Source organism: Apteryx mantelli, chromosome 3 (assembly GCF_036417845.1).
Source record: "Apteryx mantelli isolate bAptMan1 chromosome 3, bAptMan1.hap1, whole genome shotgun sequence".
In the NCBI taxonomy this organism is placed as follows: domain Eukaryota; kingdom Metazoa; phylum Chordata; class Aves; order Apterygiformes; family Apterygidae; genus Apteryx; species Apteryx mantelli.
The window spans coordinates 51,474,154-51,488,835 of NC_089980.1; the positions used below are offsets into that span (position 1 = coordinate 51,474,154).

At 36.2% G+C, this 14,682-nt stretch overlaps 1 protein-coding gene across 1 annotated transcript in view; it reads right to left on the reverse strand.

Moving 5' to 3' along the window:
* Window positions 1-14,682, reverse strand: part of FMN2 (formin 2) — a 173,744-nt gene that overhangs the window by 22,655 nt on the left and 136,407 nt on the right. Inside the window, exon 15 of the mRNA XM_067294571.1 lies at window positions 11,024-11,075. Within this exon, the coding sequence (XP_067150672.1) occupies window positions 11,024-11,075 (52 nt within the window). The remainder of the gene's footprint in view (window positions 1-11,023; window positions 11,076-14,682) is intronic.

Genomic DNA, 14,682 nt, shown 5'->3' on the forward strand with positions numbered 1-14,682 from the left:
AAGTCAGCTGCCAGAATCATCAATCCCTTCTTTCTTTTGCCAATTTATGTTGTGTAACTATGGATTTTGTAATATTGTTCCTTAGAAAACAAAGGTCTCGAGAGATTCTTTCCTTTCCTCTAAAAAAAAAAAAAAAAAAAAACCTGCCAAACATTTGCAATGTTTTGAATCCTAAGTCATCTCCCTCATCTCTAGTCCCTTGACTCCTATAAATTTATATTAAACAGAAAAGTGTTTTATTGCTCCAACTAGATGAAAATTAACAACTTCAACAAAAAAGCCCTCTACCTTTAAGGTACTATTTTTCACAGCAAAACCCAACACAAAATATATAATGAGAAGAACAGAAAATTATATTTTAACAGGATTTTTCAATGTAGTTTTCCTTGTAGGTGAACAGTTCGATCTTTTTTCCCTGATATAGCTATGAATGATTTACAACCTTAATATTTATCAGCAATGATCAGTAATATCAGTTATTTAAAATGATCAGTAACACAAATGCACAACTTGCTTATTTTATACTTTATGCCATACAGTGAATGTAGCAGACTCAGTAACTGGGGCAGAACCTATACTGTAAATGACACAGATTATTAAATTCAACAGGTATTGAGAATATAGCCTTTTACTTAGAACAAATACTTTAGAAAACTAAAATTTTAAGAGGACTGATCAACTCATGGAGTGAGCAATGAATAAAACATTTCAACCAAAGTTCAAATTGCCATTCTAGGCCCTAATATACACATCATTCAATGGGTGGGTGTTTCTTCCGTCCCATTTTTCAGAAACAAAGTTGCCCTACAAAATTATGTCCACAACTGACTTAAATGACAATTTTGTTAGAGGGTAGATTTGGACACAAAGATTTTTACAATCTTTTTATTTGGGAAATTAATTTTACCAGGTCAAGATTAAGATATACTGATTGGCATGATGAAGAAATTTGCCAAGTCTCTTCCTGTAGCTTACTTTTCCTGGCAACAGTAGGTTATCAGGGATCACAATTGACACTTCATTCTTAAATGCATTATTCATGATTTTCCTTCTCTGGTTTTATTTATTTATTTATTTTTCTTCCTAATTGCATTCCCAATCTCCTCTAAAACACAAAGCTATGACATGGGCTCCCTTTTGCTCTGATGTAAGGGAATCCTTTGGTGATCTAATGATGCCATTTTTTATTCTGGATGGCTTGGATTAGGCGATAAATTGTGTCAGGAGCAAGATGCAACTGTCTTGACAGACAGAAGTTTTCTGATGACAAAAAAAAAAAAAAGGTGTTTAAAAAGCTGCTCTAAATTACTGCACAGACTGAGTCAGCCTCCCGCCATTTAAAAATCAAAGGTGAGGAAAGGTAGGTTAGAGGCATCTTTATACCTTCATTGTATCCCCTGTGTAGCATTGATTGGCTGCAACTCACCCCAGAATTAGCCCACCATATTTATGTGAATCCCAATAAACTCAAATTATATTATGCATATTGAAAAGATAAGTTTCCATTCAAGAATATTAGACAGATTAAAAAATAAATTTAGATCATACATTAAAAACAGAGTTAAACTTGGGTACATTTTGTCCCTGACAATCATATTCTATCAGGCCACTCAGAGAAAAAAGCAAACATATTCTAGCATGATTCTTCCAATGCATTCAAATGGCATGTGCTTTCTTGTGTAATGTTAAAATGATGAGTTTTAACAGCTTTCGCACTTTCTCTCTCAAAAACATGGCTCAAGGTATTTGCACTTTCCTAAAGGCATTAGTGTAAGTTGCAGTACATTGTAATCCACATACTTTGCACTAATGGGTAGATTTTCTTTCTCAGAGTTTAATGTTTTTAATTTTATGTTTTCATGAATACCCTGCCCATGCATGTCACCCAAGCTCTTATGCAGATACCAAGGTAGCTCTGTGCTTAATTGGGCACTTACAGCACGAGCGTATGTAAACTAAACTCATGTAACTGTGTGTGCTGGAAAGTAAGGCCCAGTAACATATCCAAAAGAAAACTATTTTTTTCTCTTTTTAAAAGACCAACATATGAGCTTCAAACATTTTAAATAAGTCGTGGCCGGCTGAACTTGAACAAATAATAAGGTGCCAGTAGACACAGAATACAGAGGTAAAATGAATTTCAACATCAGTGATCTGACACAATCTGCTAGCCTCACTGTGGTAAGAAACAGCTAAATGCTTCATGTTAAAGTCCAACTTGTCTCCAGATGTTTCTATTAACACACCTCATCTTCACTACCTAGTGCAGCGGAGGCCTTCTAAGCAATCATTATTATTAATTAAAAAGGTTATAACTATATATGGAGGTAACATAAGCATTGTGCACTATATATTTTGTAAAAAGTTTTATTATATTAAATATTAAATTATTAATAAATTTATTGATGCCAAACACAGTCTTGTAAGCATCTGCCTGTTCCATGGTATAGTTTGCTTTTATAGCTGTGAACTTTATGTAGGATCAAGGTCAGAATTATCTAACAAAATAGGAGCCAATTTGTCTTAAATCTAGAGCAGATTATTTAGACAGAAACTACACGTTTTAACAGATTCCATATACATATAATATTGTCATGCTCAGAATGTATGGTCCAGCATAGATTAAATTTTGTACACGTGCATTTACCAGAACACATACTAAAAATAACTGAAATGAATCTACAGGTCTGACTGGGAGTATTGTCAGATGCTTTTTCTAAAGTAGTCATAACTTTGTAAAAAAAATTCTGCCAAACTAGAGTTCTCATATGCTGTCCCAACCTAAAAGAGGTTGGGGGAGAGAGGGATGAAAAAAAATGAGTTATTTTTGATCAATGTATAGGTTAGAAAATCATTTATACAATATATTCCAATCATAAATTTTGCATACTAGCTATAGCCCAGTTTAAGTGGGCTATAGCTAGTAGCATCAATCTTGGCTGACCTACTATCCTGACTTGCACTCAGAAAGGAAGTAAAATTTGATAAAAATTTCTTGGTGTAGCTAAAGTTATAACAGCTACAGTTGGTATTTTGGTGCTCAGATCAAACTTAGGTTTCAGTTTCTATTGTTTGAAAATAATGGAATTAAACTACTCCAAAATACTTTGGCATTTTAGAACCTTCTAATATTTTAAATGCATTTTGAGGCTGGTTCAACTTAACCCTTGTGGATTGCTTAGGTCTAACTGAAGCTCTGAAGAGTGTTCCTGCTTAATTCAATGTATAAGAGTTCTCTCCTTAAGATACACGAATACAGGCTCCCCTAATATCATAACAGCATTGCACAAGTATGAATAGAAGGAATCCAGCCTTTGGAGAAGATGGAAATGTTCAAAGGACTTTCATATTCTTAGAGTGAGTTACAACAAAGTCCCATGAAAATAAAGTCAAAGACTTAAAAATCTGGATGGATGAACTGTCAGATTGAAAAGGCCTTAATATACATCTATCAACTTCCAGACATTTATCTCTGAACTCCCAATTTATCCTAATACTCACTGCTGTGAAGAGAATGTATACTCATCTAGATGAGAAGAAAAATAAGTAGCATTTTCTATATGGATCAAGCTTGAAAAAAAAGTGGGAGCCATTGGAGTTGATGGACAGATTAAATAACCATGAGGATCACGCTGGATATATGAATCATTGATATTCACATATCCAAGCAAAGCTAGATAAATCATACTCCTTTGGCCTGAGAACGCACTCTCAGGTTTGGAATAGCTGTTTCCATCCCTTCCAAGGATTACACTAAGGTTTCGTGATGTTTCTGGTCTACGGTGATCATCGCACTAGTTGCTCTCTTTGGGATAGAGAAGGATCTTTTACTTCATCATCAGACTGATTAAGGTGGAACTATCCTCCAGACAGCAGTTGAGAAAGGAAGTGGGTGCAAGTTATCCCATGACAAGTGTCCATTTGACACACAGTACAGAAGAGATCTGGCTCCCTAAAGTGGTTTCTGAATCTAGTTTATCAAGGAAAATGTCTCTTTAAAAGAGAAAAAAAAAGAAACAAAACAAGACCAGGGAACAAGGCTGAGGAACAAACTGAGGAACAGTAAAGAGACGATGCTTTTTTTCCTAGTCACCTAATCTCCATATATGAAAAGCACAATGGGGTTCTGGCAGCAGGCTGAGGCAAGCTCTATACTGTGGAGGGGCTGATGGCAGTCTTCCATCAGCTGGAAATTAAGGAAGGAATGACCTATATTGTACAAGTTATTACTGGATAGTTCCCAGATGAGTTAATACAGTTGTGACCTAATTAAACCACATCCCTTAAATTCTGCTTTTCCATTTGCATATACATGACAACAGCAATATAATATAATAATCCTTAAAGTGAATCTTAAAATACACCAGGGAAGAAGGCAACAATTGTCATGGCAAATCAATGGAAGAGAGTAAAACCAGAAGTGATAGCATTTGCAATAACTATTTGACTTAAATGCAGATGACACTAAATTTTGAAGGTCTTAGGAAACAATCTAACTAAACAACTCAGCTGGACAATATGATGAAAGAAAAAACTTCTGAACATAATCATAGACTGATGCATAACAGAGAGGCACTGGAGCTAATCACACACACACGCACACACACACACTCACCTTCTTCAGCTGTTACTTCAGCTGTAACATCTCAAGAGGAATATCTTGGAATTTTTGAAGACTATTCAGTGAAACTACCTGCTGGACATACACTGCTGGTCAAAACAATTAGCGTGCCATATTTAAAGACTTTCATTTCTCTATTTTCGTCATTACTTTATTAGCCACATGATTTTTTTTTTTAACTTTTTTATTGCGAGTTTAATGCTATAGCACTAACTTTTGGTACAGTTGGACACCAGTTATTTTATGTACTGTTACCAGTGTTACTTAGCTGTGTAACTATGTTTGCATCTTAAAATAATTTCTTCATCTTTTTCTGTAAGATCTAAGACAAGATCCTCGACATAAGCTATAAAGTGCACCAAGAAGGATTAGTTTACAGTGCTTAATATTAGCTCTTTGAATTTGAATTAGCTCTACCCTAATCTACCAAAAGTTATATTACCACTTGTTCATACTAGCATTCAGTGGCATTAACAGGCAACTAATTTAAAACCAATAAAATAAAATGATTTTTTAAGCAAGATGCCCGACATTATTAAAAAAAAAGATAATGCTCTTCTTGTTAGAATAAACAAAAATCAATCATGCATATGGATAAGAATTCATTCACTCATTTGGCAAACAGTTTCAGAAAAGGACAAAGACATCTCTCAGGGAAAGGTCACTTACAGTGTTTCAGAAGCAACTTTCTGACATAGCTAAACTGCTGGCTAATTTTCCATTACTGCATGTTTATGGGCCCTGATATTTTGTCAGAGACAGGATACTAAACAAGAATGATCCAATCTGTTTAACAGTCTGTAAGCTTCTTCTATACACATTTCCTTTGCTCCCTGAGTATTTACTTTTTGCTGATGCAACTAATGTATACCTACAGTCTGAAATGTATTACTGTGAGCAATTCAAGTCTGCACACTAGGAGCCACACAGTGAGAAAAGAGAACTAACAGAAAAGGAACTAACAAAGGATAAATGGCAAAAGAGTAGTGAGAGATGGAGTCCAACAGCACATCCTTGCCTTTAAGCTAAAAAGTATTTTTTCTACTAAATACCTCTCCATTCTGAGCTTTTCACCACTTTATTTCAAACATTAAATTCAATTTTCACTTTAACTCTACAGTTCACTTTTCAAAAAAATCCAAAGCATTGTGTGGAGGGGAGTGAGGCGGGAGGAACATTTACTGTTTTAAAGGATTATCAGACTTAGGTGCTACATTTCTAGGTGTTGCTTTTCAGCAGTGCCATTGTACCATACTGTCTGCTATTTCTCTAAGTGTCATCAGCTTGTCAGCTTGTGAGCAGGTGTAAGGTTTTGTTCCTCTCCAAGTCTGAATGTTCAGTGAAGCCAATGGAAGTCTGCAGAGTGTTGTGTCAGGGGCACTTTTTTTTTTTTTTTTTGCAGGGAATTTAAAGGTAAACATTCCTGTTCAAAATTAATGTCATTTGCTGCTACAGCAAAGAAAGCAACAAAACATTGCTAAATGGATTATTAAAAGTTTTGAAAACATAAGAGGTGCCTGAGAGACAGCACTCAGGAAGCACTAAAAAGCCTAAAAATCACTGGAATGTATAAGTAATGTGAGCAAATTATAAGATAAACCAAATAAAAAACATCCAGATATGGGAAGGTGTTCCATACACAGCCACACACATCTCAAACTCCAAAGCTGATAATTATGTCAGAAGGCAGAAAGTCCTCTGTTAGACTTTTTATAAAAAAAAGTATATACTATCAGAGTGCACTGAGGTTTATGAGAGAACAGATCAAATTCTCAGATTCATTAAAATCAGTGACAGACATAAAGGCATGATAGTGGGCAGCATTTCTGTCTACCCAGCCCTCACTATGAATCACAGCAGGAAAAAAAGGTGAATAGTTTCACCCAAAAGCAAGCCACCATTTAAAGGATTGTTTTGTCCTAGTGACCTATATTATTGCTTCATGCAGGGTTATACTATCTACAATATCAGAAATAAAAGAATCTGCAACATTTAAGAGATTCTAAACATGCATTGCCTCTTACATAGGTGCTATATGAGTAAACAAAACCAAGCAAATATCAGAGCAATTAATTGTTCTCGATAAATGTCAGATCCTCTGAATGTGGTATGGTTCATTTATGATTTGGCTCCATCCAAAGCTTATTAAACTAGTCTAGTAGCTACTGCACTGAACTTAGAATCTGATGCTTAATTTTTTGCATAACAGATCAGGAAGAACTGAAAATGTTCTGAATGTTTCTCAGGTCTAAAATCCCCAATTCAATTAGTCAATGAATCCCCAGGAGTTAATACAAGAACAGACATATCATTGCAGGTGGAGGAAGAGAAAAATTTTCTTACTAACTATTCAAGTGGAAGAGGAATCAGTGTTCCAATTTGGATTTTGTTTGTTCTAAAAAACAGATAAGTCCTTAATCTGGAAACCTTCCAAGGAGGTCAGAACTAAATACTGGGCAAGGTATTATAAAGAACTAATAAAGTTACACACTATTCCTTCATAGCTATTCAGCTGAATATAGGTAGCAAGGCATACAGTAATGAGCTGCTGCTTCATCAAATGCTGTTTCTGGTAAATCCATGAGGTTGATTAGCTGTTGCTTCTTCACCAAGTGCAAGAAGAGGAGTGTCAAGCTCATCTCTGACCATATGCCATCAAGACATGGCTGCTGCTGCTCTTGTCTTCTATCCTAGCACGGTAAAAAGGGCATCAGCTGTGATATAACTTTTGCTGTAGATATTGTGATCAAACTGTGTCTCCTTCTAAAATTGTGTTAGTATGCCTGAAAACAATAGCGCTCCTAATCTTTTCGCCTGCTTAGAGAAAATGTCTTCTTGAAAGATCAGAGGTCTTTAAGACTAAATAACTGAAAACACAGAAAAGAGGCATCAAATTTGTTGCTTGGTGAAAAGAGTGCTATGTCTTCCAGTTTTCAAAGAGGGTGAACTTTAGCTGTAAAGTTGTTTAACTGTTATTTACAGCTGTGTGAATGCAGCATTTTAGCCTTGTATCTTGGGACAAAGGGCAAATAATCTAGTATGATATAGAATGAAAAAAAACCCCACCCCAAATCATGGACTCCTAAAACATAGAAGCACCTTTTTTCCTCCTCCTCTCCCTCTCCTCTTTCACTTCCTTCACAGTGGTTTCTACTTTAACTTGTCAAGTATTTGACAGTTTCTCAAGTATTTAGCAATGAGGATCTAATTGGAAAGTGCCAGGTTCTTTTTTATTGCACTTTATCAATATTGTTAAGGGAATGATGTAATTGTTTGGGGTTTGGTGAAGACATTCCATGTCACTTCAGTGTTAATACCAGGCTGGAGCCTTCCTTGTCTGTCTGCGTAAGCTAGATAAACACAGACCTGTGTGCTTTCTTCTCATCTCAGGATACTTACTCAGAGAGATCTTGGAACATATGCCTATTGCGAGCTAAACATTTCACTTTTCATTTTATCCATGTGCCAGAAACCCATTTCTTGGATAAACACTTTACATACTGACACTCTTAAAGTCACTGAACACGATAAATAAAGAGAGAATACCTCATTTCAAAACCGATTAAACATTTTCGCACTTGTGACAAATGAACAGCTATACACTGTATGGAGTCTCTGGAGCAGACATTCCATTTTCTTTGTCTTTATTTTGTGTGGAAGATTAACTTTCCATTTTAGCTCATCTATTGCACAACTGAGCTTTTCTAAAACACACATTGCTGCATTTTCCCCAAATCATTATTCATTTTAGAAACATTTTTGTTGTTATTCCTGCAAGAGCTTTTCTCTTGGACTTTTGCATTTTTATGGAGATATCAACTTTAATATTCTGTGCCCAACTAAAAGAAAAGATTTGCAGTTCTTACTGAAAGCTAAAGAAATGCTATCACGGGGTAGCAGTGAACTTATACATGGGCTGAAGTTATCTACTTCAAAAAGAAAAATCCAAGCACATTAATCACATTAATTTTGCTCCATCTAATCCATCACTTTTCCTTGAACTACTTGCTTGTCTGGTCATCCTGTGCATTGTTGTTCTACCTATGATTAGCCAAATGTAACTAATCTTTTATTTAGCTTTTTAAGCTCCCATCTTCTCTTTCACCCCCCCCCCCAAAAAAAAAAGAGATCCCAAGCTTTTTATTTCTAAGGTCCTCTGAAGATCTTAGTGTAATAAACACATTTAATACTAAAGATACATCATGAAGCTATCTTCAATACTTTAACAAATACCACTGACTGGATTAAGAATTTCAGTGGGATGATGGAAGGGAGAAAGGGAGAGGGAGAAAGGGAGAGGGAGAAAGGGAGAGGGAGAAAGGGAGAGGGAGAAAGGGAGAGGGAGAAAGGGAGAGGGAGAAAGGGAGAGGGAGAAAGGGAGAGGGAGAAAGGGAGAGGGAGAAAGGGAGAGGGAGAAAGGGAGAGGGAGAAAGGGAGAGGGAGAAAGGGAGAGGGAGAAAGGGAGAGGGAGAAAGGGAGAGGGAGAAAGGGAGAGGGAGAAAGGGAGAGGGAGAAAGGGAGAGGGAGAAAGGGAGAGGGAGAAAGGGAGAGGGAGAAAGGGAGAGGGAAAGAAATGTAGCCTGGATAACAGTAAAAATAACTTTGCCCCAAAATATTATATTTTAGGTCACAGCATAATTCCTCACATTTTCCATGAAAGCTTTCATATGTGATGCTATCCTTGCTAGACATTCACAGGAAAGAAAAATGAAGCAGAAATTCCTTCTTTGGCAAACTACTGTGTAAAGGAGTTGCTGCACTCTGCATAGTAGGAGAAGAAAGTATTGGGACAAATACAAAGAAGTAGGCCAAGCTTAATCAGGGACCAGGGAGCAGTTTGCTTTCTTCCCCCCTATTGTGGATCTTAGATATACCACTAGGAAGTTTTTGATATTGTGGTTCCAGTGCTGTCAGGGAGAAAATTAGGATGGAGAATGAACTAGACGCCAGAAGACAATGGCAAATCATGAGCTTTCTGAACACATCGCAAATTCCCCTTGCTCTTAGGAATCTGTCAGCTTTGGACATACAGGCTAATCCATTTTCCACAGAAGAAACAAACTCCTTAATAGAGCAATTTGACAGAGATCAACAAAAACATCTTACTAACAGTTTCCTCTCTCTAAATTTTATTGTGAAGGAGATTTTTAAGGATAAGAATTATGTAATTCAGCAGTTAAACAAGTTTAAGGAATTTGAGGAATGCCTTTCGTATGCTTGAGTAAGAGGTATGATACTAAGCCAAAGCAATACTCCCTTTGTTCCATTTTAACATCATGATCCCACATCACGGATGTACTACTCATGGGCATACCATCTCCTCGTAAATAAGGAGGGAGCTTCCTCTGACAGAGGAACATCCTCTTTCCCCTTTGCTTCCTTAGCGGGCGCTGTCTTCAGTACATGGAGCAAGGAAATAAAAAGAAGCTGTGGTGCTTTAACAGGGGAAAAATCATTTGTGCTGTGACAGAAAAGCAGGTGACTAACTTGGGCATCAGGGCCCTAGAATGGCTAACACATCACAGAAAAAACTAGAATCTTTTCTAGTAGCACACTTCACTTGAATCCTATTGAGAGAGCTCCCAGCTGTATTCATTAGCATATATTCAGTGGCAGTTGTACTTGTTACAAAAAGAAGATGCTATTTTTAGTGAAAGGAAAACAAACGCAGACTGTCAGTTTCACCAAATCTGGACTATAAATGGTGTGTGTCATATTTTGGTCTTTTGCTAGGACAGATAAAAATCTGTCCCATTTAAACACTGCTTCTGGAGAACACTGCCAAAAATCAGAAGAAACCACAAGTTGTGCAACACAGTGAAGTTCCCAATTTTGAAAATGCTCTCAACTGATCACATCTGTATTGCGATTTAATAAAGTATTTTGTTTTTTTCCCCACAAAAATTATTTGAAGATCTATTAGCATTCCTGCAAAGGCAGTCACATTTAATTCTACATATCATTACTATTTTAAAAGCAGATTTCCATTCCTTATTTTACAGCAGACATTTTATAAGCACAGGGAGTGGTACTTAGTGAATAATAGCTGTCTGGCGAATGCTATGTGTCTGTCAAATCACCATGATTCTGGGGTGGAATGAACAGTTTTCTCTCAATCCAGCTGTCATATTCTCAATTTATTTTTACATAAGGAAGATGCATTTTCAAAAAGAGCAGAGTCACACACAACGTTTCTCTAAAGGTATACTGCTTGCTGACATTCCTTTAATTTTTCTTTTCTAATGATCATTATAAAGCTGATAATAAATAGATATCATTTGGTTTTCTGAATGCAGTTCTTTCATTATCCAAAAATATGACACCGTTTGCTTCCAAAACAGCAACTTCTAAAACAACACATTTTTCAAAGGAAGGAAGGATTTTATTACATTGTTTTCTTACCTTTTATGTGCTTCTGTGAGTGACTTCTCTTCATTTTCTTGGTCTATTTTAGCTGTAAAAATACAGGAAAATAATTTGCTACAAGATGAAAGATACAGATGCTGTTTTATGATAACGTTCACTGTAAATATGTCATAAGTCTTGTATCTATTAATATATTAAAAACACTTGAAAATGTACTGATTTACATCAATTCTGAGAAAACTACTCAAATTATGATATCCCCATGAAAATAACTCAAAGCAAATTTTAAGAAAAATAAAATTAAAAATTCCCCCAGTAATATAAACAACAGCAACCAACTCATGAAAATAACTCTGAAAATTTAATGAATACAGGAATTTGTCAACCAAGAGGAGGAAGAAAATCTGAATGAAAAGTAGGAAGGTTCAGCCTCCCACTCATTCTAAAAGTTGTTTGAAAGTTAAAAATAAAAGCTCTCTTTCCCCAAATAGTTTAGTTTAGGAATGGGCATTCCTAAGCAAGAAAGAATCAGGATGTATTAATTACTCGAATACTAGAACCACTGTGCACACAGATTGAAAACATGACTGTTTTTATACAGTGAAAGGAAATTACCATTTCATGAAGAAAATTCAAAATACTCAACTGTCATTGCTACATATTGGTGAAAAATGATCTATTTTCCACACATTTTCTTACGTTTTATTTTGTACCCATTTTACTTAATATAGATGGGAATTTTGATATACAAAATCTCCAGGAATGCGCACACTAACTTAGGCATCATCAGTGTGCCAAGTGATAGCACAAACTGGCTGTGCACATATGCTTAGGTAAGACTTATACTTGTATATACACTGTATACATTCATATAGCATACCTAAAGTCCCATTTATGATCTGCATGTTTTAGTCAAAAGCGTTTTAGTTTGGAACTTGATTCCCCTTTTTGGTCTGTTAGAGTACTGCCCTGCTAACTTTCAAGGAAAAGTTTAAGATTCACTTCCAGGGAGTCAGTGGGCTTTGCGGTATGCAGAAGCTCCGAATTTTCCTGAAGACAAACGCCAGTTCCACAGAATTTACATGAAAAACTGAAAAACAGGCACAAACTTTTAAACTACCTTTTCTTCATTCTACTTTCCTGCATAGCTCTACAATAATAATTATTTTTCCATATTGCAGATGTACCACCATTGAAATAGGAAATGCTGGATTTAAATTTGGCACAAGTGAGAATAACAACGGAATTATTAGGGAAGAAAAATAATCACTATTTTTCTGCTATGATGTTTCAATCAAAACCACTTTAGAAACATACACTAACACTAAAATAGGCATGGGAAACCCGCAGCAAAAATTCAGAAATGGAGTTTCCCTTTTTCTCCCTCCCAGTCAGAACAAGGATCAGAACTATGGGTCTGACCCTGCAAATGCTTGTTACTATCTATATGTAGTCCTCCCAGTAGGGTGAGCAGGGCCTGGATTACTTACAACAGCAAACATTGTATCTAGTAATGATTATTTGAAGGCTCAGACCCCACCATTGTTTTGCTTAAAACAAAAAAATCCCAGCAAACCACAGGAAACTTGAGGGAGAGCTGGGTAAACGTTCTCAAGAAAACTCAAGAGCACGTGAAGTCTGCCTGATTACGGGTTTCATTACCGACTTGAAACTTGGCCCAGATTCTTCAAAAGGTCTGTGAGGGCTCACAACCCTTTTGAGTGAACCTGGGCCCAGTGTTGAGTGAATCTGGGCTGACTTATAGTTTTGCATGAAAGCCTTGCCTTGCTTTGGATGTGAAACCATGTGAAAACCGGCAGCTTTGACAGTTTTTTTTTTTTTTTTTTTCCTCTCCATACATTGATCCTGGAAGTCAAGGTATTATATGTTGTAAAATTGCATGGTACAAGAGAGAAGAAACTGCACACAAAATCCCTGGATGTAAGGAGCTTCGATATCTTATTCTGGGCTAACACTTTCACTAAGTATCTTCGCATGCAATTCCTAAAACAAATAATTCTATTACTGAAATATTTAACTTAGACTCTGCTCAGTTAAACGATTTTTGGAAATGGAAGATAGCATGCTCTAGCTTATGACAGTCTTTTAGTATACATATCATATTTGAAGGATATAATACTTTTCATCATTTCCAAGACTGATGGGTCATAGCAGCAGCATCTGAGCTGGCTAGGTGTTTTTTTTTCCCCTTCCTTTCCTCCCACACCATTCTGCACATGCTTACAAAGAATTGTTTACCAGACAACAATGGGGAAAACATTCCATGATTCATTTTTAGAAGGAGTGCAAGCACAACAAATTGTACCTGGCTCTTAAAAGTAGGGTTTAAAATGTCTCCATTCTGAAGCAACTTTGGCTTCAATTCTAATTTAAAAAGGCAAGTTACTATTGATGGTACAGAGAGGAAATAAAAAAATACTTCAAGTATCTGTACTTTTAATCACTTCATTGAGAAGGGAATATTGCACAAAGAAAAGAATCTTGAAAATCCCTGAATGATGCAGATGCATGTAATAGCATTTTTAAAAAAAGTAATACATACATACATGCATGGCAGCTAATATACTTGAATAGAGAGATTTCATCCTGCATCAGATCAACTTGCAGCATTAGCAGAGTTTTTCAGGAAAGAATTTACTCTAAAAGAAAATTCCCTTTTAGACCGTTCCAAATACATAATGACACTTCTAAACCTTTTGCACATTATCAAAAAATTATTATTCAGGTGAGAATCTGACTTGTAGTCCATTTACTTTCTTATTTTTCTAGATGCAAAAGGTTACAGAACAGCATTAAAATGATTCTACTTTAGCAAGATGACAGGTGTTACCAGTGAAAGAGAAGAAAATAGAGTACAGTCAGGGAGCTGCATCTCAGTCTAAAGCAAATATTCAGAAGACTACTTTTGCAGTAGCACTACAGTAAACATCTCAAAATTATACATAGTGGCTAGTCAAAGGCAGATATTAAAATTTAACCAGCAAGGGAAGGCATCTTCTTTGTATGAAAAGCACAGAAATATCACTGTCATCTGAATACAATGGAATAACCATTAGATGCTGTAGCAATATGAGATTCTTATACTTTCTGGAATTGAGCACCAATATGATTCTAGGGATTATCAATATTCCACTCTGTACTAATCTCCCCACTGGTAAACTGCTTTCAACCCATGTTTCTGCTGGTGTAGGGAAAAATAAATCCAGAATTAAGAATCCAGTGTGAGGATACAGCTTCCAAAAAGTTCCAAACATTTCTGAATATTAAGGTTATGATGATAGATTCAGTTGAAGAGTCTCACAGTGCATTAGAATTTACCATTTCATTCAGTATAATGCATCTTTACTCTCATTTCTGCCTCTAAAGCAGTTCATCACAACTAGTAGGGAGAACGCCTGAAAAGCACCAGTTTGACATTCTTCCTTGTTGGCAAGCCTATACCAATTAAGTCCTGAATACAAGCTTCAGAAAGGTGCCCATGAGGAGACAAGAGTGCTGAGAGAAAACTGTATTTCTTTTTACAGAAGAAAACTCTTCCAACGGGTGAAGCAAACTAGAGAAAATTCCTACCCATTTCATAGTGATCCTATGGAATCTGCAGAATTATGGCAACAGCCAGGGCAGGCAAATCGGTCATTCGCACGTGTACAGTGGCACCTGAGCACACCTGGGCC